The 24,782-nt window shown below is 39.6% G+C and overlaps 1 protein-coding gene across 2 annotated transcripts in view; it reads right to left on the bottom strand.

Moving 5' to 3' along the window:
- HMGA2 (high mobility group AT-hook 2) overlaps positions 1-22,863 on the bottom strand; it is a 174,036-nt gene extending 151,173 nt beyond the window's left edge. For both annotated transcript variants that reach the window (XM_054025757.1, XM_054025764.1), the window contains exons 1-3: positions 22,123-22,863; positions 19,558-19,644; positions 10,212-10,262 (exon numbers count right to left, since the gene is read on the bottom strand). In XM_054025757.1, the coding sequence (XP_053881732.1) occupies positions 10,212-10,262; positions 19,558-19,644; positions 22,123-22,239 (255 nt within the window). In that variant the 5' untranslated portion in view covers positions 22,240-22,863. The remainder of the gene's footprint in view (positions 1-10,211; positions 10,263-19,557; positions 19,645-22,122) is intronic.
- Positions 22,864-24,782: the final 1,919 nt, after the last annotated feature.

Genomic DNA, 24,782 nt, shown 5'->3' with positions numbered 1-24,782 from the left:
TAGCCACACTGTAAAACACACCAGGGCCATGTTCCATGAATGTACTGAATTCTGCAATGTCAGCCTCCGGGCAAAAATAATGAAGCCTACAGATGGCCATATTCATAGATGTAGTACCTCCTCCTCAGATCTGTCAACTAAGAGTGGCCCTGAGGATGCTCTTGCACAATATAAAGGTCACTGTTCCACCAAGAAATCAAGGGAATGTTAAAGCTGGACAAACCAAGTGAGCAATGACAAAAAAGACAACTCTGTGACTGACAGTTCCTTCTGCTTGTAAACAAGGAAGTTATACTACATCAACAATCACTGACACAGACCATACTGACAAGAGTTTGTAAAATCAGAATCACTTTGAACCGAGAATGACAAAAGATTGCAGAACAAACAGTGCATTATAAATGTTATCATCTATAACATCAAGATTTCAAGTTCCTCAACATATGACTTTTTCATTCAGTCGTTCACCTCCCTGGGCCTTGGTGCTTCCTATTACAGCGTCTCCCTGAAGAATGAAAATATTTGGATTCTCCGGGACCTTAGCAGATATCCTGTTCCTTTATTGACAATGTCACTGATGCATCTGAAATTGCTAAATTATATATCTTAACTGACTCTTTAAATGGTAAAGATCTGGATTCATCTTTCTGTGATGTTAGTGTTTTCAGATTCAATCGGCAGGTTTTGTCCCAGTATTTTATTTTTCTTTTAAGATCTAAAGAACACTGCACATAGGTTCTGAAAAAGAAAAATAATCGCTCTACTGTAAACATGCTGTGTTCCTCACACTTTTTAAATTTGAACCTGTACCAAATTTGAGTGGATATAAATGGGCAATGCTAACTAAAGACACATATAAACTACATTATTGTTGGTATAAAAACTGGTTTTCCTGAATCAGGTGCTTGTATTTAATGAGAGCAGCCCCCTTTCTTGTTGAAAATCCTGTACTGTAACTAAAATATAATACTGAATTTCAATATGAAGCAAACCTTTGTCCTATGATTAAGGAAAAGGAAATAATAATAATAATGCTCGCACTTACATCATGCAATGATTTCATTCAAGGACCTCAAAGCATTTTCCAAACATTAAGTATCCCAGAACCATCAGAAGAGACTCAAACCTGCATTGCATCCAGATCTCCAATTGGGTATGTAAAGAATGTAGAATCAGGCTTAAAGCATCACTGGTAGTAAGTGTTATCAAACTCCTTATTTCAGATGGGTGAATTTAAGCACAGAGGGCCTTATTATCACTTACACTAAGCATCACCACTCTAGCAGTATAAAATGGGAGGAAGTTATCATTACCGCTAAAGGCCATAGTGTAAATCAGCATTGGGCACAAAGGGATTAAGTGGCTTCCCCCATACCACATAGAGCGGGGTCGGCAACGTTCGGCATGCGGCTCACCAGGGTAAGCACCCTAGCGGGCAGGGCCAGTTTTATTTACCTGCTGACGCGGCAGGTTTGGCCGATCGCGACCCCCACTGGCCGCGGTTCGCTGTCCTGGGCCAATGGGGGCGGCGAGAAGCCGCAGCCAGCACATTGCTCGCCTGCGCCGCTTCTCACCACCCCCATTGGCCCAGGACGGCGAACCGTGGCCAGTGGGGGCCACGATCAGCCGAACCTGCAGCGTCAGCAGGTAAATAAAACTGTCCCGGCCCACCAGGGTGCTTACCCTGGCAAGCCGCATGCCAAACGTTGCCGACCCCTGACATAGAGGGTAAGATCTGGAAGAGAATCCAGGAGTCCTGACTCTCAGCCTAACCATCAGATGACACTTTTACACATGGTATTCCATTAATTGTGTCAGGTTTCCCCCCAACCCCCATATACTCAAGGGTGTAAGGAGTTGACTTTTTTATTTCTGAAGTGGGAGGCAGTGGAGGTGCTAGCCCATTGGGGGTCCTATTCAGGAATGTTTCCCCCCGTACCCTCAACACATACTAATAAACTAAGCTGAGCCTGGAGTGTTTATTTTCGGATCTTTTTGAAAACATATAGTTTTTAAAATGAGTAAAATACTAACACAGGCAAGTTCTTATGATAATAATAATTAAAAAAATCAAACGGGGCCCCCTTGAGCTGCTCAGGGCCCCTAAACAATTGCTTAGTCTGCTTATGCCTAGTGCCAGCTCTGGTGGCAGGCCTTTAACTGGACATGTCCAATGTCCATAGCAAAAATCAGCTTGCATCTCAATAAAATAGATTACTTACATTCAGAACATTTAAGGAATTATCCAGCTAGGTTTGATGATTGTATTTCTCATTTTAAAAGACAAATGCAGGAGTTTTATATGCAATGAAGATGTAAGGAGGAGATAAGTTCACTAGGATTCACACTTCCGTCAAATAGAAACTAGAAAATAAAAAAATAGAAAATAGAGCCCAGTTACAGAAACTCACGCTGGTCCTGACACTCCCTCATCCATCTTGTACACAAAGAGTATGCAAGGCCCTTCCAAGTCCTCCCTACGTCATTGTCCTGACAGCTAGACATGTGCTGGATGCATCTTTAGCCTATAGGAATTGGAAACAAGCAGATGCATTGGTTTGGGAAACAATTCAAATGTGTGCTTCCCTCCATCAACTAACCTGTAGACAAGTGAGAGCTACTAAGAAAGGACAACCTTCCTATGATACAAGGCAAGTATCAGGAAATCAGAGTTCTATTCCTGGCTCTTCCGAAGATTTCATATGTGACCCTGGGCAAGACACTTAGGGCCAAATTTCTAAAGTATTTAGCTGCTTAACTCCCATTTATTTCAATGGAAGTTAGATACCTAAATGTCTTTTAAAATCTGGGCTCCTAACCTCTATGGAGTACATTTTCAATGGGCTGAGGCTCAACATCTCCTTTTATACCCACAAAATTTTCATGGCGAAAAACTGAACTGCAGGAGCAAATCTGAGTGCTTGTACCTCTACCTAACTGATTTGTGCAGTCAGATCCTTAGAGACACAGGTAGTAAGAACTGTACCTGCAACTGAACTGTGGCTGCACATACTGGAGGTGCAAAATGCCCTCAGAAGAAGTGGGCTACCCTTTTGGCAATGTAGCTCCTGAATCTGTTTTCCCATATATAAAAAGGGGATGCAGGAATACTTACCTAGCTGACAAGAAGTGCTATGAAAATTAAGGGATACTGTCAAATGAAAAATCATTTTTAAATACACTAACTTTCTTACTATGCTACTAATAACACCTGAGATTCTAAAAAATAAACATTTTAAAATGTCAACTTCCTTTTCACTATTGATACTGTTTCCTTACTTTTGCATTTCCCTCACTTTCAACCATGAACATTTGCTGTTTGGGGCCAATCTGAATTGGCAGTTTCCCTTTAATGACTATGAATGCTTTGAGAAGCTCAGATAGAAAATGCTATAGAAATGCAAAGTTTTGCTCTTTGGTTAACTTGGACATCTTGTGATACCCCATTCTGGCATAGAGGGCATCAGTGAACTACCCTTTTGATAATATAAATAAAAGCCCCTGTTAAGGTCTGGTCTACGCTACAGACCTATATCGGTTCAACTGCATCGCTCAGGGATGTGAAAAATACCGACCTAACCCTCCGTGTAGACCACACTATGTTGGCGCTACAGTTGTGCAGCTGTGCCAATGCATGATGCAGCTGCGCTGATGCAACATTTTAGATGTAGATGTGCCCTAACTGTAGGCCATAAAGATATAGGATCAAATTCTCTACCGGTATAAATCGGCAGAACTCCATTGCCATCCATGGAGTCACACCCACTTATACCAGCAGAGAATTTGGCTCCAAAATTCTGAGCAGGGATGATAACTGTGATATCACATACAAAATCCTTTACTTGAATCTGATCTTAGACCTACCCAAAGATTGTACAGAAATGAAGATGCACAGACCTCTCTAAATATATCCAAGGCAGAATATGTTTTTAAGGCATGTTTTCCATTCATTGGCTTCCAGAATGGAGAAGTTGTTTTCCTTCTCCAGAATGCCAAATGGAAAGAAAATAATTAAATGGCAAAATTATGAATCTTTTAAAAATTCACCAGTAATTAGAGATAATCTTAAAGGTTGCTGGATAACTTGCTTTTGCAGTCATTCTAGCCTTTTGAGAGATTATACTTTTTGCAGATCATCCTATTTGGAAACGATATAAATAAATATGATGCTTTCTAAGTCTTTTAACTTGTTCTTCATGTAACTTAACTTCATGTCACTTGCCTACACTTTCAGCTTAGGAATTGTGAGGACACTGGTCTGACCACTATAGCTATAGAAGCCCATCCAAGATCTTTAGGTGGATAAAATGATGACCGTCCACAGGCAGTAGTCTTGCCTGCATTGATTCATTCATAGGCTCTACAACAGGGGTGGGCAAACTACAGCCCGCGGGCCACATCTGGCCCACCAGCGGTTTTAATCCGGCCCTGGAGCTCTCGCGGCTCCACTGGCAGGCCGCGAAACAGTTTGTTTACATTGACATTCGCAGTTCACAGCCAATGGGAGCTGCAGGAAGCGGCGCGGGCCAAAGGGACATGATGTCCACTGCTTCCCACAGCTCTGATAACGTGGCCGGTAACAGCAAACCACAGCCACTGGGAGCTGCAGGCGGCCATGCTTGTGGACGGTCAATGTAAGCAAACTGTCTCGCGGCCCGCCAGCGGATTACCCTGATGGGCCATGTGCGGCTGCAGGTTGCCCACCACTGATCTAAATAATTGATGAAGATATTAAACAGAACCAGACCCAGAACAGATCTCTGCAGGACCCCCCCCCCCTTAATATGCCCTTCCAGCTTGACTGTGAACCACTGATAACTACTCTCTTGGAACAGTTTGCCAATCAGTTATGCATCCACAGTCTAATAGCTCTATCTAGGCTGTATTTTCCTGGTTTATTTATGAGAAGGTCACGTGAGACAATATTAAAAGCCTTACTAAAGTCAAGATATACCACATCTACTGCTTCCCCCCCATCCACACAGTTAGTTACCCTGTAAAAGAAAGCTATTAGGTTCATTTGACATGATTTGTTCTTGACAACTCCATGGTGACTGTTACTTATTATTTTCCAGGTGTTTGCAAATTGATTGCTTAATTATTTTCCCCATCATCTTTCTGGGTTCTGAAGTTAAGATGACTGGTCTGTAATTCCCTGGGTTGTCCTTATTCCCCTTTTTATAGATCGGCACTATATTTGCCCTTTTCCAGTCCTCTGGAATCTCTCCCATCTTCCATGACTTTTTGAAGATAATCGCTAATGTCTCAGCTATCTCCTCAGTCAGCTCCTTGAGTATTCTAAGATGTATTTCATCAGGCCCTGGTGACTTGAAGACATCTAACTAAGTCTAAGTAATTTTTAACTTGTTCTTTCCCTATTTTAGCCTCTGATCCTATCTCATTTTCACTGGCATTCATTAAGTTAGATGTCCAATTGCTACAAAACTTTCTGATGAAAACTAAAACAAAAAAGTTATTTATCCCTTCTGCCATTTCCACATTTTCTGTTATTGTTTTCCCCCCCTCATTCAGTAATGGCCCTACCCTGTCCTTGGTCTTCCTCTTGCTTCTAATGTATTTATATAATTTGGAGAAAAAGTTATCAGCTAGAAATCATTTTCTTCACTTTTTTAAAAACAGTTTTGTACCTCTTACTCTAATTTTCAGCATTTAAGGTGAAATCCTGGCCCTACTGAAGTCAATGGCATAACTTCTATTGATGTCAATGGGGGTAGGATTACACCCTTAAACTTCAGAAACATAGACTTGTCCACCTATGCATGTTAAGATCAGCTCAAACCCTTGCATAGGGAAATGGAGTTTACTTCTGTTTGTTTTATCGCTACCAATTTGAAATGCACTCTTTAGCACATTTGGCAGTAAATATAGCTGCCTGAAAGAAAAAGTCAGGTTATCCGAACAAATCACATTCATCTGTTATTTGTGTTTCAGTGGTTCTGTGTGTGTGTTTGTGCACGCACTGTGCTTAGAAATTAACTACTTCCCCTCTGTTGTTATAAGCAAGTTATTGTTGGAGTTTTGTCCCTCCTTTGCACAATCCATTACCAGATAGTTTCATACTATTATATCATTATGTCAGTCACTTACCCACATCAACTCCAGACCCCTTACAAAGTTATAACATCTGCATATTGAGCTTTGGAATATGCCTGGCTATTTTATGTGCTTTTGAAAAGTTGTGTTTCCGTTTAAACAACGTGGGGGTGAAATCAGACAATGCTAAAAACCAATCTGGAGGGAAAAAAAGAAATACCCTTTTAAAGCATCATCTTCAGAATGAGGTTTCAGGTTTCGCCATTAAACTGAAGTTTGAGAGCACTAGAAGTCTGTGAAATTTCCAGGACTTTTCAATATGATCCATTGGAATGAATTGTATTATAACTGCTTATTCAGTCTCCGTTCCGCTCCTGCCCCAACACAGTACTTCACTCAGATTACTAGCCTTACACAAATGTAAAAAATGTGGAAGTTTAAAGTGTAGGCTCCTTGGGACATGGCAATGGAGACCTACTCCTGCTTCTCACTGACTCCAGTGTGAGTAGGCTTAGGCTCCACAGGTGAAATCCTGGCCCCACTAAAGACAATGGCAAAACTCCCATTGACTTCAATGGGGCCTCATGTCTTTATTATCTCTGTAAATTGCTATGAACATCTATGACACATACAATAGTAATTCTCCTAATAAAAAGCCAGGTTGCTTCATCTGCATGTTCCACTGGCATCAAAGAACCTAGATCATATCCCTGTATCAAAACTTCTAAAATTAAAGAGTAACAAGCATACAAATAAATGGTTTTCATCATTAAAATAATAGGATTTTCTCCCCCAAAGTTTTATTGTACTGCACACATATGTCCAGCAACTTGTGGTGACAGATGGGTTCTACTACAACTGAAACTGAATTTCTGATTCCAAATAAGATGGTTCCCATCTAGTTCTTCCTTATTATCTTCAGTGCTTTTAATCAATTAACTCTATATGTGGGTGGCTTTTCTTTATAACCAAATATTTATTTCCTATAGAGCCACTCACTCCTTATTGTTTGTTCAACAGACAAGGATCTTATCTTCCTGGACTATTTTTCAAAGTACACATTATTTTATTTAAAATATTAATATTACTTTGTTTATTGTACACGTCTGGTAAAACAGGTTTCCACTCACTTCACTTCAGCTTTTTTCTCCAGGTTTTATACATTCATAGTCAACTAGATTTAGACCTTCTTCTAAAAAAAATTGTGAGTCACAAATATTAAATACTTAATTTGAACTGGCAGAAAGAGTGGCTACCAGAATTCTACAGAAGTCTGTTAGCTAATTTATTTCTGCATGTGCATATTGAAGGAAACAGCAGAAATAATACTTTACAATTTGATGAACAACATATGACACAAAACCTCTAAACTCACAAAAATAGGTTACAAACTTAGAAAAATATCCATCCTATACAATTTCTTGCCCCCGGCAAACACAAAGGAAATCTACGTGTTCCTTATTTTAATTGATACATAACTGTTTAAAGTAATGCTTGATACAAACATACTAGATTAACAAAGGTTTCAGAGTAGCAGCCGTGTTAGTCTGTATCCGCAAAAAGAAGAACAGGAGTACTTGTGGCACCTTAGAGACTAACAAATTTATTAGAGCATAAGCTTTCGTGGACTACAGCCCACTTCTTCGGATGCATAGATTAACAAAGCAAATAACCACTAATGTACTTTAAAAACTGAAATGAAATTCATGTGATAAAAAGGGGTGTTTCCTGTACAGAAGCTAGATGTTAAAACACAGTGGGCCCTATTATGCCATGCCCATCTGTTTTTAGGTAGAATCCCTCACAGATTGCCAAGCAAATACAGTACTGCTTAAAAATTGTTGGTATGATAATGGCTTCTAATGATTTAACAATATTTTTTCATGTATAAAATGTGATATGACTCTCCATTTTACCACATGTAAAGAGGAGCCTGCAAGCCTGACTCAAGCTGGAAAAAAGAAAAGCAGGAGAGAGAAAATGGCACTTTTATTTCCCAATGTCTATAACTTTATCCCATTGTTAGGTGCATGCTCATATATTATTTCTAAAATTCACTAAAAAACAACCATCCAGTACAGTAGCGAATGGGTAAAGGATTCCATTTCTGATATTTGCAATCAGAAAATACTGCAGAGCTTTAAAATACTCTCTAATTTCAAGGAAATTAGTGACATTGTTGGAAAGCATTAAACTGGTTGCAGAGTGAAGACTGCCTCTATGGGAGAGTCAAGAATTTATTTCTGCAGTTCAATTTTTTCATCCAAAGGACTGTACCATATTTATTTCTTTGTTACTACTGCCTGCTCGCTCTTGCCAGTATAAGCTACACAAACCAAAGTATAATATGCCAACTATAAAAAAAATACCCTTTTTTTTTTCTCTTCAGAGAAGATACAGCTTAATCTCCAGATACAATGCCTGGGATGGTGCACCTCTTAGCACCACAGACTGTGACATTTTCCATTCCCACAGAGTTAACAACCTTCTGCCTACAACCGCATACACCAAACGTGGTATAGATAGGTTGGATGTTATAAATTATTCTCATAAAACAGCCATTCATTTTGCCTCCCTGGGGACTGCACCCAATGTGAGGATTAGACAAGTTCAGTTAGCATCCACATATACAATCTCAGGCCCTAGTAAACTCTAGACAACCTTATAAGGAAACTGATAGTAATTGCTATACATTTTGCTGAACTATTTAGTGTTTGCCTCATGCAAGCCACCTTTGAGAAGGTTACCAATTCATGTAAGTTCTTATAAACTATCTAATCTCCTAATGCCAATGGGTTTCTTCTCTGTGTACAAAGAATTTGCCTAGTCTAAATACTGTAGACATGTATAGTATATACTGTATGTGACTGTCTGATTTTCTCCACAATATTAGAGGAAGATCCTCAGGCACTTTTATCACTGGTCCACAATAGGACTATTTTTATTGTGTATGTTAAAACCATCCCTCCTCTCTTGCGCTTAGCTGCTGACACTTTGGGGAATGTCCGTTGTAGTTATAAGCTTCCTGTGGTGCTGTTTTAGCTCTAGGAAGCCTGGATGTCTTGACAACAGTCTTAATATATATTGGAAAGGAAAAGGATGAGCTAATGGAGGGAAAATGACAACATGAAGATGAGGGAAGAGAAGAAGGAACATAATAACAGAATGAAGAAGAAGAGATGAGGTAGTAAAAAGAAGTATAGAAAAAAATAGAGGACAGATATGTAGAAGTTAAAGGTAATGGGAGAAGGAAAACTAGATAGAGAATTTATTATGAAACATATGGTTGCACCGTCAATTTCTCCCGTTAACTCAGGTGACATTCTCATCACTTTCCTTTTGAAAGTGTGTGTATAAGGGAGAGAAGTAAAAAAGGACATGTACAAGAAGTACTCAACAACTGAACACTGAATTTCTAGACTCCAAGCGACCAGAAATCTGTATGACAAAAAAATCAAGGGCACCTTCTGAAAATGCATTTATCTCTGACATCAACATCAAGGGAGCCAATAGTAGTGTGAAAGAGCAATATTTTAAAATTTAATAACAAGACAAATGAAAAATATAACAAATCACCTAGTCTATGTGAGGTATACAGCTTGCCCAGACAGGGGAAACATTCGGTGCAAGTTACTCAACCTTTATTTTTATTCCTTTTAAGGATTTTGTGGGGGGAAATGTACTCTGTTTCCCAGGGACTGTGGAGCATTACTAAAGAGACAATGAGGTTTTGTTTTTTTAACTTTATCTTGTACACACTGCATTTGAATTTTATCACCTTTCATAATCACTTTCTGATGCCTGATAATACCCCCTTTAACCTTTGTTACTCAATTACCGAACAAGTTATCTCATTGTTACTCTTTTTTTGAAGGAAGAGTTGAGACTCTTTTCATGCTGATAAGAGACATATAAGTATTCAATGCCAGCAAACATTTAGTAGTAAAGTGTCTTGAGCAAACTATCAGAGTCTAAAGGTAGGAAGTTGAGATAAGGTTTCTGCTGCCTTAACCCTTTCCTCGACCCAACAGAACAGAAAGAAATGAGACAGACATTCTTTTTTAAAAAATGAAATAGAAATAGTCTTATAAAGAATGGTATTAAAACGTTTTATAAAGCAGAAAAATAAATCAAATGACTAGAAATGGAATACTTACCCATTTTCTGGGCCGGCCTCTGGGTCGTTTTTCTCCAGTGGCTTCTGCTTTCTGTAAAGTGAAAAAACAACATATTTGATAAGCCAACATTATTTAGCAGTGCTGGTAACTGGGAACATATTTCTTGTAATATTATCTATAATTATGTATCTACTGATTAGATGGGTGGCATTAAGTCTCTGTCTCTCTCTCCCCTATGGCTTGAATCTTGACTGCATTCCTTTTTCTAATATTTCATAGCATAGACTTAAAGATATTAAAATCCCCTCTTGTGGGGTAAAAAGAATACAGTTTGTTTCAAGCAGGAAGGAAACTTTTTTAAAACTGATGGACTATTCGCAATGGTCTGCCTGTTTTTTCTCTTTGTTCAGAAAGCAAACCAGCATGTTTGACAAAGAATATCATCTTGAACATGTGTGTATTTCTACTTAGTGATACTTTCCTGATTCTGAGTAACATTTTCCTTTTCAGGTGCAAACACGTCCTTTAAACTCTGAACACACCTTTCACCATTTCAAGGGTTGAAGAAAATTCAACAGTAGGTGCCCCAGAAATGGCACCTGATATGTAAGCATGGCCTAGCAATTAGTGCAAGGAGCTCAAACAGAGAAAACACCGATTCCATTCAGGACTCTGTCATTAGTTTGCTTGGCGACTGTGGGATATACTTACCCACTTTTGTAATGAACTTTGAAATCCTTGGATGAAAAATTACATATAAAATGTTATTTACAGACAAAGTATGTCCACCATATATGTGTCAATATTTGATTAATAATAATGGTAGTTAGGTAGGTGAACTACAGGTGAAATCCTTGCCGCACTCAAGTCAATGGCAAAACTCCCTTCTACGGGGCCAGAATTTCACCCTAGGTGCATAATCATTCCTTAGAATCAAGAGTTTTTTGTATGCCTGGTACATTATACGTGTTTTCCTATATTGCTTCTTCAAAGGAGTGTGTGTATTTGACTTTCCCCTCAGGAGTCAATTGTCTCATTACATAAATCACTTATTGGCATATCTCTGTAAAATGTGTGTAATGCCTTGTCATGTAAAATGAATCCCACAAGAAGAGCCGGGAAAGTACTGGGGCCAATCCCTATAAACCCTACACTATAAATGCAGCGAAATGACCTTGAAATAAAACTAACCAAGAAGAAACGTGTGAAAAATAAAATTCACATTCCTAAAGGGCAAAATTATCACTTAGACTTGTTAAAAGAGTAAACTTGCTCTTTAACAGTTTATACCAGTGTTACATGTAAGGTGAAACCCTCTTATGAGAATACATTTTAAAGAAGTACATTTGCTGTATTCTCTAGCTATTTAAAAGGTTTTTGTTTCCCTTCAAACCCTTCATTATTATGTCCTTATAAGCTGGACAGCGCAAATAGAGATTAATTATAGTGTATGATGTCCAATAGACACATAGTTATTGTTTGAACTATCTGAGGCATTAATTTTTAAGAATGGATCAGTTTTAAATGTTCTAAATCAACACTTGACATCTTAGTAAAGGAGCAACAATCCCCCTCCTTTTTTTAAGGTTTTACTACTCTTAAAACTAAGATCATGCTGCCAGTGTCCTTAAAAAAATGAACATGAACTTTTTTAGATCGACAGCAAACCTGGTCTTGAAATCAAACTTAAAAAAACCCAGTAAGTTGACCTAGCCCAGTGGTTCTCAAACTTTTATATTGGCAACCCCTTTCACATAGCAAGCCTCAGAGTGTGACACCCTCCCCCCCCCCATAAATTAAAAACACTTTTAAATATATTTAACACCCTTAGAAATGCTGGCGGCAAAACGGGGTTTGGATTGGAGGCTGACAACTTGTAACCCCCCTGAGGAGTTCCGACTCCCAGGTTGAGAACCCCTGGGGGTGACTCTGAAATACGCTTCAGGTTTTAAGACACTTAGGCTTTGTCTACACTGGCAACTGAAAGACAAAACTTTTGTCATTCAGAGGTGTTAAAAAAAACACACACCCTCCCCTGAAAGGCAAAAGTTTTGTCGACTGCTCCTGCCGACAGCGCTAATGCCGCTCGTTGTAGGTGGAAGTTTTCTGTTGGCAGGAGCACTCGACAAACAAACAGCAGCTACACTGCACTACACTGCGTGCCTTTTAGTGGCACAGCTGTAGCAGCACAGCCATATCGCTAAAAGCTGTGTAGTGTAGACAAAGCCTTAGAGCTTGTATACATGGGGACATCTGGGAAAGTTAATACAAATTAACTAAAGGTGTGGATTTGAAGTTACACCACTTAAATCCGCATTGCAATGGAACACCCTCATTTAGTCAGAATTAGAGTGGCCTTAATTTGGTTCAGTTTAGTTCATTTATAAAGTGAGTAAAAATAAACTGAATTAAGGCCGTTTATTTCTGAATAGCAGTCTCCACACAGGGATTTAAATGGATGAACTCAGTGGTTCTCAAACTTTTGTACTGGTGACCCCTTTCACATAACAAGCCTCTGAGTGTGACCCCCTCTTATAAATTAAAAACACTTTTAAATATATTTAACACCATTATAAATGCTGGAGGCAAAGGGGGTTTGGGTTGGAGTCTGACAGCTCGCAACCCCCCCATGTAATAATCTCGCGACCCCCTGAGGGGTCCCGACTCCCAGTTTGAGAACCCCTGACCTAGACTATATAAAGTAGCTTGACTGGAAAGAGTACATGCAGATTTCTTTGAATAATCAATCTTCATTTCCAGTCCTAAACTTCATGCAGTGTGGCTGAGAGCTGTTAACAATGTTTCACCCCAGAGATGGCTACATTCAGTAGTGGATAGTGTTCCCTGTGTATAGTTTGTATATCAGTTTGTAAAGTGCTTCAGGACCCTTTGGAATGAAAGGCACTATGTTAGTGATGTATATGATTTCCACCTCATGTCAGAAGAAAAACATTTCTATAGTTCTTATCAAAACCAAATCTTTCCCAGAGGTGAGCTGGGCAAACAGAAGTGCATTCCAGTTCATTATGTTTTGGTACAGAGAGATGCTGTAAGCAAACAGGAAGGTTTCCATAGACTAAACTGCAGAAGATGAATGACAAGGACTTCCGTAATGGACATTTTATCTCTACTCTAAAAGGCAAAGACAAAACACTTCTTGAACCAACAAGAAGGAAAATAATGGTCAAAAGATGATAGTAAAGACAAGGAATCTAGGAAACATAGTTCCAGTTTTCACTGGGATATTTAATTATTATTAATATTAATATTTTGACAAATATAGCACAAGTTTACTTTGGGAGCACAATATTGGCACAATATAAATACCTGGAGTCATGACTAGTTATTTAGCAGTGATCCTGTCAAATAAATAAAATTGTGTGGAAAAATGTAAAATGTAATTAACAAGAAGTTAAACACATCAACCCAACAGCACTATTTTGCCTTTTTAATAGATATTTAGAGCAATTTAATCTAATTACTCTGCTAACTGTTTGCTTTTATTACACTGTTGTGTCTTGAGTGAGGGACAAATCCAGAGAGAGCACCAAACCTCCTAAGCATAACAAACAGTATTATTTAGGCGGCAGCTTGCAAGTGATCTCAGCTATCCACTGCAGTTTATACCTGCTTAATCAAAGGAAGCTGTTTCTTTTTAATCCTCTGATGCAATGTAGAGTAAGGTATGTTGTGTTGTGTTATATCTCAGCACATGACACAACATGCTGAGACATGACTTTGCTCTATATAACATAACACAACAACATTTAACACTGAACATAAAACAGAGGAGGGCTGAACAAGGGGCGGGAAAGATTAGCATATATGCAGTTTAAGGGTGTTTTTCTTTTTTTAAAATTAACACATTTTCATGTGCAATATTATAAGCAATGAATTGCTGTGATAAAACATTTTGGGAGTGGAACTGAATTAAGTAGCTTTTTGAGCACAAAATATGTCTGAAAAAATGGTATTTTTCATGCTATCACAACTGCCATTTCAATCTTTTTTCATATTAAAGGCAGTTAACAGTCAATGGAAAGGTCTGCAATTCATCTAAGCTTCAGTAACACAAGGCGACTTGAAGCTGCTTCATAACCTCACACTGTCCTGGGCTTGCAAAAATGGAGTCTGACTTTCCCACCACCAGCGCGTCCTTGGTGCATGGGTGGGCAATGCCAACCAGAAACTGAAACTGTGCAGTTGAAGGCAATTAACAGGACAAGATGAGTGTAAATAATTGAATGGATATAAAGTGTTCTTTGGGCATCCATATATTGTCAAGCACAAACCCAAATGCAACAGAATCCATATCTTGTATACTCTATCTGTTTTGCAAAATGATCTGTTGAGATGTCAAGATAAAATGTGTCAGAGGCATAGGTCAGCTGGAGTAATTGATAGCTCTCTCAACAAAGATCACTATTGTCGAACCTAGTCAAGAGAACTTGCACAATGAAGTGTCCCTCTACTGAAGTCACTTCGTTAAAAACAATAATAAAAGGACTCTGAGGTACTGAACAGACATAATCTTGTTATAGCTTCCATGTCATATTTACCCAGTTTATCGCTAAACAGGGTGTCCTGCCTGACACATCTTACTGAAAACATCTCAGTGGCTATAGTCTCCATGTTTTAGGTGCAATGGCCACTTGTACATCACATAGAATCATAGAAATGCAGGGCTGGAGGGGACCTGAAGAAATCATCAAGTCCAATCCCCCACACTGAGGCAAGACCAAGTAAACCTAGACCATCCCGGACAGGTGTTTGTCTAACCTGTCCTTAACAACCTCCAGTGATGCGGATTCCACAGACTCCCTGGGAAGGCTACTCCAGAGCTTAACTACCCTTACAGTTAGAAAGTTTTTCCTAACATCTAATCTAAATCTCCCTTGCTCCAGATTAAGCCCATTACTTCTTGTCCTACCTTTAGTGGACATGAAGAACAATTGATCACAGTTCTCTTTACAACAGCCCTTAATATATTTGAAGATTGTTAACAGGTTCCCCCTCCCCTCCAGTCTTCTGTTCTCAAGGCCAGTTTTTTTAACCTTTCCTCATAGGTCAACTAGATTTTCATCAACCAACGTAGGGTGAAATTGTGGCCCCAAAGAAGTCAGTGGCAAAACTCTCACTGATTTCAACAGGGCCAGGATTTCACCTGACTATTTAACTTAGAGACACAAACCTCTCTTCATAGAAGGCATATAACAAAGTGTAGATACAAACAGTACCACTAACTTTTGTTTGCAAAGTGTGCATTTCCCAACTCATGCGTTTTTGAGTTATTTAATTTCATTCTAATGAAAAACAAATGACTCTATTTCAGTTGAGCCGGACCTAAACTTTTAAATTGAAGGTGAATTTGACATAAGAGCACTTCTTGGGATTCATTTCTGAAGTTTTCTATTATGGCACATAGTAACTATTTCTATTGTTTTACTCCAAAAGCGTGTTTTTTCATTCCAAATAAGGGAAATTTTATCACGCACAAATATAGGAGCTAAACAAAGAAAAGCCCTGAATGTATAAGGGAAATGGAGATGTACTGGTAACAGTGCTACCTCAGTCTAACAAATAAAACATAGGTATGGAGCAACCATAAAGATAATAGAGGGATGTCAATATGTTGTTCTTTTTGCAAAGTCAAACAGATAAACCTTAGAAAAGAGAATACCTCCATTTTTGGTTTAAATCAATGACAGCAGGACTTGTTCAGAGACATAAGCTCCAATGATAGAGTAATTCTAAACACTCTAGTACAATGTGATTAGAGTCCTTTTATGTCTGTCTCCTACTTGTCATCTGTTAATAAGTTATTCGCATTCACTGTTTGTGGAAAATTAAAGTGACTGAGAGGTTGGGGTGTTTTTTTGTAAAATGCAGGTTTACCTTATGTATTCATCTAATAAATACATGTAATAAATATGTATAAGCTTGGTAGAATTCTATTTTTATATAATTTTGACTGATATTGGTTTGTTTCTAAGCCTTTTTTATTTTCATCTATTTAAATTTTCACTGTTGCACAAAATCATGGGTTTTAAGCATTTTTTAAAAAATTGTATCAATTTAAATTTTCACAGTTGTAGGAAAATATGAGAGGGTCAGACAATAATTATTTAATGACAGCAGACACTGAGATTAAAAAAGATAAAGCTTTATAACCAATCAAACATAAATTGTGATCACATCAAATTATGCAAAGTAAATATCCTTAAATCAAACTACAGTTATCACACAGCATTTTTCTTACTTTGCTTATATGTAAATTTTGATTATTATTGATGGAAATATTTTTCATTGATTTGTGTGTGAACAGTGAAATCAACGTTCACCAACAAACATTTACAGATAAAAATCTATCTTTCCAAGCTTAGATATGTATTATATGCAAGTCAGTTTTTATGTGTGTATTACCTGACATTAGAGTAATTGCTACATTATTAGCTGTCCAATTGGTCTTGCAACATTCTGCATGCATTGTCAAGTTTCACATTGCTAATTTCCTAACAAGCACAGTTTGTTTTCAAATGCCCCAAGGCCAGTTTACTAAGTCCAAACACAAGCTCTGCAAGTAAAAAAAAAAAAAAAAAACCAACCATACACCAAGAAATTTTAAATAGACCACAGAATCATGATCACAGGGAAAATGGTGCCTCAACTGATTTAAGGGTATTTACTTTTTAAAGTATAACAAAACAAAGCTCCAATACTTGTCTGAGTATTTTTAGCTCTCTGCCAGTTTGTGTAATACATTTTTAATTGTTATGTGTAATGGTTTGCAAGAGAACACCCGATCAATTAATCATGAGTGCCTTCTCACGTCCGCTCTGTGGGTTCTAGTGGTGTACGTTTATCTTACATGTTGTGAACACTATGGTACATTTCAATGAACTCACTTTGAAAACCATAGGCCACACACTATTCTATAGAAATTCCAGCAATTTTCAACTTCATGTAGAGCAACCAAGTTTACATGTATAGGGTCTTAGCAAAGTTAACAAGCAAGGCTTTGAGAGTTGGAAAAGGATATAGAGCCCGTTCAATTAATATATATTAATATATATGTCAGAAAATTACAACTGTAATTCATTATTTTAAAAAGTGATACCAACAACAACTGAACCATGAGTTTTTGTTTGTTTTTAAACGAGCAAACTTTTCAATTCATGTTTACTATAAGGAGATTTATCATAAAAGAAATTGTATAAAATAAAAACTTTGAGGTGTCAAATGTGATATTACAACATCTATTTTAAAAAAGAGCAACAAATAGCTAGTTGAAACATGATCCAAAGCTTTTACTTTATTTATTTATTTATTTACTTATTTTTAAAAGTTCTACAACTGTTTTACACTTTGGAATATTTACCAAAGACTTGTGCATCTTACCCAAGATACATATTTTAATAACCATTCCATCACAAAAATAAAAAAAACACATCAGACTTATATTTAAGGAAACATCAAAGATTTTTTAATATAAATAAGACATGTCCCTTGGTCAAATTTTATTACACATAACATTCTGTAGAGTTTGCCTTAGTTACAGTAGTTACTTGGTGAACTCTGAAAATCAAAAAGGTGCTATTAATTTGTTCAGTTCTTAATTCAGACTAAAAAGGAACTACATGCACCAAAATGATCTGAATGTAACTAAACTGCATAATATATAATTTTATATAATAAAAAAGTCTTTTCTAATTTATGATGATTTTAAATCATTCAGATTTATTAACAACTTTTAATATTTCTACTAGAAATATCTTTTAAAAATACATTTCGATGAAGAATTACTTTAAAATTTTATTCTTGCTAGAAATCTTCCAACAGTAATATTCAAAACGTTTAATCTTAAATTTCGATTTTCCAAACTAATAAAAATGTATTTTCTCTCTTTTGAAGAATTAATTTTAAACTGTTTAATACTGAATCTGATGTACATTTTTAACTATACAAAGAAAAAAACCTAAATACCTACACTTATTAGGATAGCAAAGTGGTTTTTGTATATTTTAAATATCTAACCTGAAAAGTACAATTTTTACCAACGTATACGTTTATTGATTGAATATACTATTTTTTCCCAGCCCAGACACTAAAAAACAATTGGAAATTCAAACACTGTAGGAAAATGTTCCTTCAGCTAATATTCAAAACATTTAAAACAGACATGAAAGAACTTAATATTTATCACTAGTTGCTATGGTAATTTATAACATTGAAAACTATCGAACTTAACATGGTCAGTGCCCACAGGCACAAAGTAAACCACATTTAAAAATTAACCATAATTAGATGAGCCAACAACCATCTTCCAACACACATTTTACCACATAACATAAAACCCACTGATACACTTAAGCATCACAGTTCACTCCCACATTTCATAACCTTTTGTTTTCAACTTAGTACCTGTAAATTAGTGCTAACTGCTGTGGACCCCTCTACAGAACCATTACTCCTGTACTTATTTTCAAAACTACATACTTCTATTTACTTATGTTCACCAAAAAAATGTCATATATAAATGTATTATTAGCCTTGTTAGCAAGATATAATGCACAGCATTGGCAAATTTAAATTTAAATTAAGCTAGTTTTTCAGGTTGAACTTGCAATTTAAAATCTATGAACTAAAAGGATTGTCTTCACTGGACTGGTCTGTACGATTGCTAAACTATTCAGAACCACTATGGTATGTATCTGCTAGCAACACCAAATTGTAGGACTGGTTCAAAAGACTAATATTGTTTCAAGAAACAACCTCTTTGAAAGTGATTACTAAACAATACATAGCAGGCTGTTACTGTAACTCACAGTTTACTTTACCATCACAATTTAAAACTGTAAATTTCAAGAAATATTTCTATCAACACATAATTGGATTTACTTCTAATTAGCACATGTTTGACAAAGCACTTAGCTTTAATAGACAGATTTGTTTTGAAGTAGTAATGTAAATAAATGTACAGGCAATGAATTTTCATTTTTGTGCATAGAAGACTATTTAAATCTCAAACTGGGAAAATACTACTACTACTAATAATTAATAATATTGATTTTCTTTCTAGACCACAATGCTAGCTGCAGAAGATCTCAATCAATAACTCAAATATGTGATAATATTTCATACTGTATGCACTGTACAAAAAGTAAATTGACCTCATATGTTCTGTGCTAGGGTCTTTCTGCAGCAAATGTTAACTCTGATCTTACAAAGGTAAAATGCAGAAAATATGTGGCCTCCATTATTAAAAATGGTTCAAACCCTACAGTTCAAAGGCTGAATGACTAGAATAATTTGGAAACTAACTGATGAGTGGACAGTAATTGTTAAGAACTCTCTCTCTCTCTCTCTCTCTCTCTCATAATCTCACCTTCTGAGCTGCTTTAGAGGGACTCTTGTTTTTGCTTCCTCTTGGTCTTCCTCTTGGTCTTTTAGGAGATGGTTCTCCAGCTGGTTCCTAAACACAGGAAAACATGCTATTGTAGCAAGAATCTCCACAAGACACTACCCAAAAAGACCTTAAGTATAAACAACAACTGAAGAGCTACCTAAAAACATGAAGTATAAATGAATATGCACAATGTCACAGAATGATACAAAGTTTAAAGTGAAGTAAAGAACTCTAGTTTGCATATTAAAGGGAGACGTCATTTAAATTGTAATTATGTAAGAACATCATGAAAATTTGCATATTCTAACAACAGTAAAACATACCAGAAAACACAAATTGTTAACAGGGATGGCGATTGTGAACTTTGTGGAAAGATGGTTTTTCAAAATTAATTACCCATTTCATTTACGTTTCATCATAAAAGTATAAAACTATGGTATGTAGTTTCTATCACAAACATTTTTTGAAAAAGCTCAATACTGAAAAACTGGGAAGTAATCTGCAGTTTTCTCTTAAGGGCACAAATAGATTTTTTTTTATTTGCCTTTGTTTTATGAAGTTTGCATTTGTCCAAACTTAATTGTCTTTTGTTAAAATGTAAATATAAAGATTTCTTTACAACAGATTTTTGGCATGCAATATAGATTTGTGGAAATAAAATATCTGTAATGAAAAAGTTTAACACATCTATACAAGAACAGTGATTATTTTAGCAATTTTCTTAACTGGTCCCTGTGTTTGATAGTAAATAAACCAGTCATTAAAATGGATATGAATGACTAATAGTTCGGATTCCAAATATTTATTCAGTGAATCATAAATACAATAAAACTCGTCTAGTTCTAAATATTGAACATTTCATTCAGATTACAGGATGTGGTAAAACTAATTAAATACAGTTTGTTAACTTAAACCAGCCTAAAACCCTTCAGATTTTAAATTCCCTGGTACATTTAGATAGTCTGGAAAGGAGATTAAATGATATGATTTTCATTTGCGAGCCAGAGCGACATGGTGCACATCTGGATCGAACACGTTTTAGGAGATGCAGTTTTCTTTCTCTCCTAGCCATTCAAATGCTAAAAAAGCCATGCTCAAAACTTGCAGAGCCCAATGCTACTGGTTGGTTTTGTTGCAAGACCACGTTGTCGGAGCTAGGTGTAAAGTGAGTTTGTGGGGTATAAAGCTGAGATCGCAAAGCTGAATAAGTGTCACAGGGCAGAGCGGGAAAACGTGGGGCTCCAGTTTTGTGGTTTTCCAAAAGTATTTTATGTGCATTTTTCAGGAGCACACTGGAGGGGCAGGAGCAGCTGCATATCCCCCAGTTTAGGGGGATGTTTTCGAGGATGTTCTGCATCTTAGAGCTCCCATAATATTTTCTAATCATCTGACATGCTTTGAAGGAAGTGGTGAGATGCTAACGAATGGAGTAAACATGTTTAAAGCCCGCGGAAGTCAGTTTAAATGAGCTCACTAGAAATCCCCACACACTTCCAATCGGTACTTCCGAAGCCTGCGAATTATGGCAAACAAAACCTCCAGCTCGGTGCTTCCCCATGCAGCCCCTGCAAAGCTGCAAGCTTAATTGGTTGCATCCGCAGGCAAAATCCCCGCAGCATACACCGCTTCAGAGGGGGTGAAAAAAGCCGGACTCGGGGAAGCAGTGTGGCAATGTCACTCCAGGAAAGGAAGGGGGGGGGGGGGCACAAGTCTAGCAAGCTTCAACCCGAGTCGGGTCCTGCAAGCGAAGAGGGGCCCGATGCGCCCCTTTTTGGAGTCCCTGAAACTGACCAGGGGTGCAAAGCGAGGGGGGGGGGCGCCAGAACCCGGAACAGCCCCCTCCCCCCCCGGAGGGGGAAGAACGACCTGCCTGGCAAAGGGCTCCGGAAATGCAAAAGGTGTTGTGATTGCGGCGCTGCCCCCCTCCAGCAGCCTCCCCCCGCCGCCGGGAGTGGGGGGCACCTTCGTGCACACCAAGGGGGGTGGGGGGAACCAAAAGCAAAGCGATTTTGCAGCCGCACCCCCCAGCCCCAGGATGTAGGGGTTGGGCTGGTCAAGCTCGGAGGCGGCAGCAGCCCCCGGTGGGACCCGACCCCCACAGCCCCGGAGCTTGCAAAGGCTCCGAGAGGAGGGAGCCGGCGCAGCTCAGTCCCTTCGCCCTCTCGCAATTTCAAACTCTGCTCGGGGATGACCCAGCGCGCGCTGGTTGGCCGGCTCTGCGCTGCTCCATGCTGCACGTTTCCATTGAACAGCGCTGCCACCGCCACCACGCCGCGCACAATAGCCAGCGCCTCTGCCCGGCAACCCACCCCGCGCCGCCGCTGCGCCTTTCCCCCCTCCGGCGGGCAGCTCCGGCCCCTCTCCCGGCGCGTGCGGCGGAGCCTCTTCAGTGCTTAGCGGGGAAGGGAGCGCAACAAAGCCCCCCCCCCCCCCCGCACCCCCGCCGCCTTGTCCCGTCCCCAGGACTCCAGTGGCAGCGGGAGCCCGTCCATGGCCACGCTCGGCTCCTCCCGCGCGCGCTCCGTGTAGGGAGCGGGTACTGACTTGTGGCTGCTTCCTGGGTCTGCCCCGTCCTCTCTTCTGAGGCGCTGTGGCTGCAGGTTGCTCCTGGGCAGCAGTGGAAGTGGAAGGCTGGCCGGCTCCTTCCCCTCGTGTGCTCATCCTGCCGCTGCCGCTGCTCAGCCGGGAACAATCGCTCCGAGCACCTTGAAAGCTGGGGAGGGGGGTGCGGGGGGGATTCAACCCGAGCGCTCGCCGCTCGCTGCCACCACCGCACACCGGACGTCCTGGTGCTGCCAAAAAGGAGAGAAGGGGAGGAGGAGGAGGTGATGGTGGTAGCGGTGCTGGTGGTGGAGGAGGAGGGGGGGACTCTGCTCTCTTCTCTCCCGTACGCTTTGGGAACAGGGATCGCTAGTAACGCGGAGCAATTCAAGAAGGGGGGTGGGGAAGGAGGGAGAGAGGGTGAATTGCAGCCCTACAAATGCCAGGAGGGGGGACCGCTGCAAGCAGAGCAGGAGCAAACCAAGTGGGGGGGGGAATATCTTCTTGCCAAAATGAGACGCAAGCGGTGGCTATCGCCCGGGGATCGGCTCAGGACCCAGTAAGAGAAGACACATTGGAAAGGCACGGGGGACTCGGCCCTCTTGCCAGGAGTCATGCACACTGTGGAGATGGGGGGCTCGGGAGCGGCAGCGAAAGAGCGATCATTTGAAAAAAGAGAGAGCGAGAGCGAGCGAGCGAGAGCTGTGGTGTCTGTGATGTGAGCTGCTGGGGCTAGAAATATTATTAGGCGAGTCCTGCCCACGGATTAAACTGGGATGAGTAAAAACAAAAACACCTTTGCCCGTGGGTGGAAAAAATAGGAGGGGGCTCTGTGAAAAAAAAATACGAGGAGGAGTAGGAGGCAGGGCGAAAAACCTAGGATCGGGGGCTGGACCTGGGCCAGATAAAACATTAGAAATACAGCAGCAGTGGAAGCAGAGGCAGGCTAGAGCACACTGAGACCAACTCACGTGTCCAGCACCGTTCATGCCCAACTCGCTGCTGCAGGTTTAAAGGGACAGACCGGGGATTCCCACTGCCCCCAGTCCTCTGCCATAGGTGCTGGAACTAGGGATGCTGCCGGCACGTCGAGCTTGAAGTAATAATAACAACCCAAATATATGGTGTTCACCTTCAGCACGCCCACTATAAAAAGTGTCTCAGCACCACAGGTCCTCTCTCTCAAACCTGAACTAGCCAAGTTTGGGCAGCTGAACAAATGCACCTCAGCTCCTCTACTACAGCTTGTCAGGCAACCTTTCTAATAGCTGCTTGTTTGCTTCCTCCAGTGACTTCGTTATTTTGTCCTGCCCCATCCACTTCAACCTCCAAATCTCTATTAAAAGGCTCCAAATGAAAGGTATAAGAAATCCAATAAGGTACGGTGCAAATAGCATCTGATTCAGAAGTTGATATTTCTGATGCAAATAAAGAATAATTTGAAAAGTAAGATATCTACACCCCTATATGGCACAGAGATGCACTAGTTGCATTGATAGATAATTTCCTTACACCCACGGAAAAGGGCAAACACTAGTACTTCTAGACCTCTCATCAGCCTTCTGTACAATTAACCACTAAGTGCTGGCTCACCAGGTTCACTTCTCCTCCACAAGACCTCTAGATCCACATGCAGCAGTCCTGAAGTTTTGGTGCTGCCTTCCCTCTTATATGTCTAACTAGATTCTCAGTATTACAGCTGCACTTGCTGAGAATGAGACAATGCAGTTACTCATCTCTACTTAGACTCTGAAAGAAAAACAGCTCCTGGATAAAGTGCAGCTGGCTCAAAATGAAACTTGCTTGGGTGGAAGTGATACTGATGGGAAAGAGGAACACTTTAAGGGACTGATTGAAGCCCTTTGTCAAAAGGTGTGTCCTCTAACTGTCTAGGAGGTGCACGGGTTAAAAATCTTACCAAACCCATCAGCTAGCATCCAGAAGTGTCTTCTCCCATCTTCGGCCATTCTTTCCTCTCAGATGCAGACCTAGCCACAGTTATTCGTGCCTTTATCTTGGCAAGGGTGGACTTACTCTACATGGAGCTGATCCTGAAGGCTACACGAAGGATTCCATCTCCCAAAACAGAACACTGGGAGCATCACACTAGTGCTCCATAGGCTACTGTCACCTCTCATCTAATTCCATATCCACTTCAAGGTTTGGGTCCTTATCTTCAAAGCTCTCAATATGTTAAGATGTAGATGCCTCCAGGACTGTCTCTTTCTGCTTTAATAAGGGGAGGGATAGCTCAGTGGTTTGAACATTAGCCTGTTAAACCTAGGGTTGTGAGTTCAATCCTTAAGGAGGCCACTTAGGGATCTGGGGCAAAATCAGTACTTGGTCCTGCTAGTGAAGGCAGGGGGCTGGACTCCGTTGTCTTTCAGGGTCCCTTCCAGTTCTATGAGATAGGTATATCTCCATTTATTGACAATGGGGCCAAGCAGCAATAAAACCCAGTTTGAAACAGAGCCCACAAAGCAACTAGCCATGAAGATAGAGATAGCCCTGAGATTTTACATATGGACTATCACAAGAATCCTACAGACAGAAAGCCACTTTGAATGACATTCAGTTTTCTTCACATTGTGAAGAAATCTGTAGAGCCCTGTAAATCTCTGGATATCCGGGGATCATGTTTGCAGATGGATGCAGATCCAAAT

Source organism: Malaclemys terrapin, chromosome 1 (assembly GCF_027887155.1).
Source record: "Malaclemys terrapin pileata isolate rMalTer1 chromosome 1, rMalTer1.hap1, whole genome shotgun sequence".
NCBI lineage: Eukaryota > Metazoa > Chordata > Testudines > Emydidae > Malaclemys > Malaclemys terrapin.
This window is presented reverse-complemented; position numbering and strand designations above follow the sequence as displayed.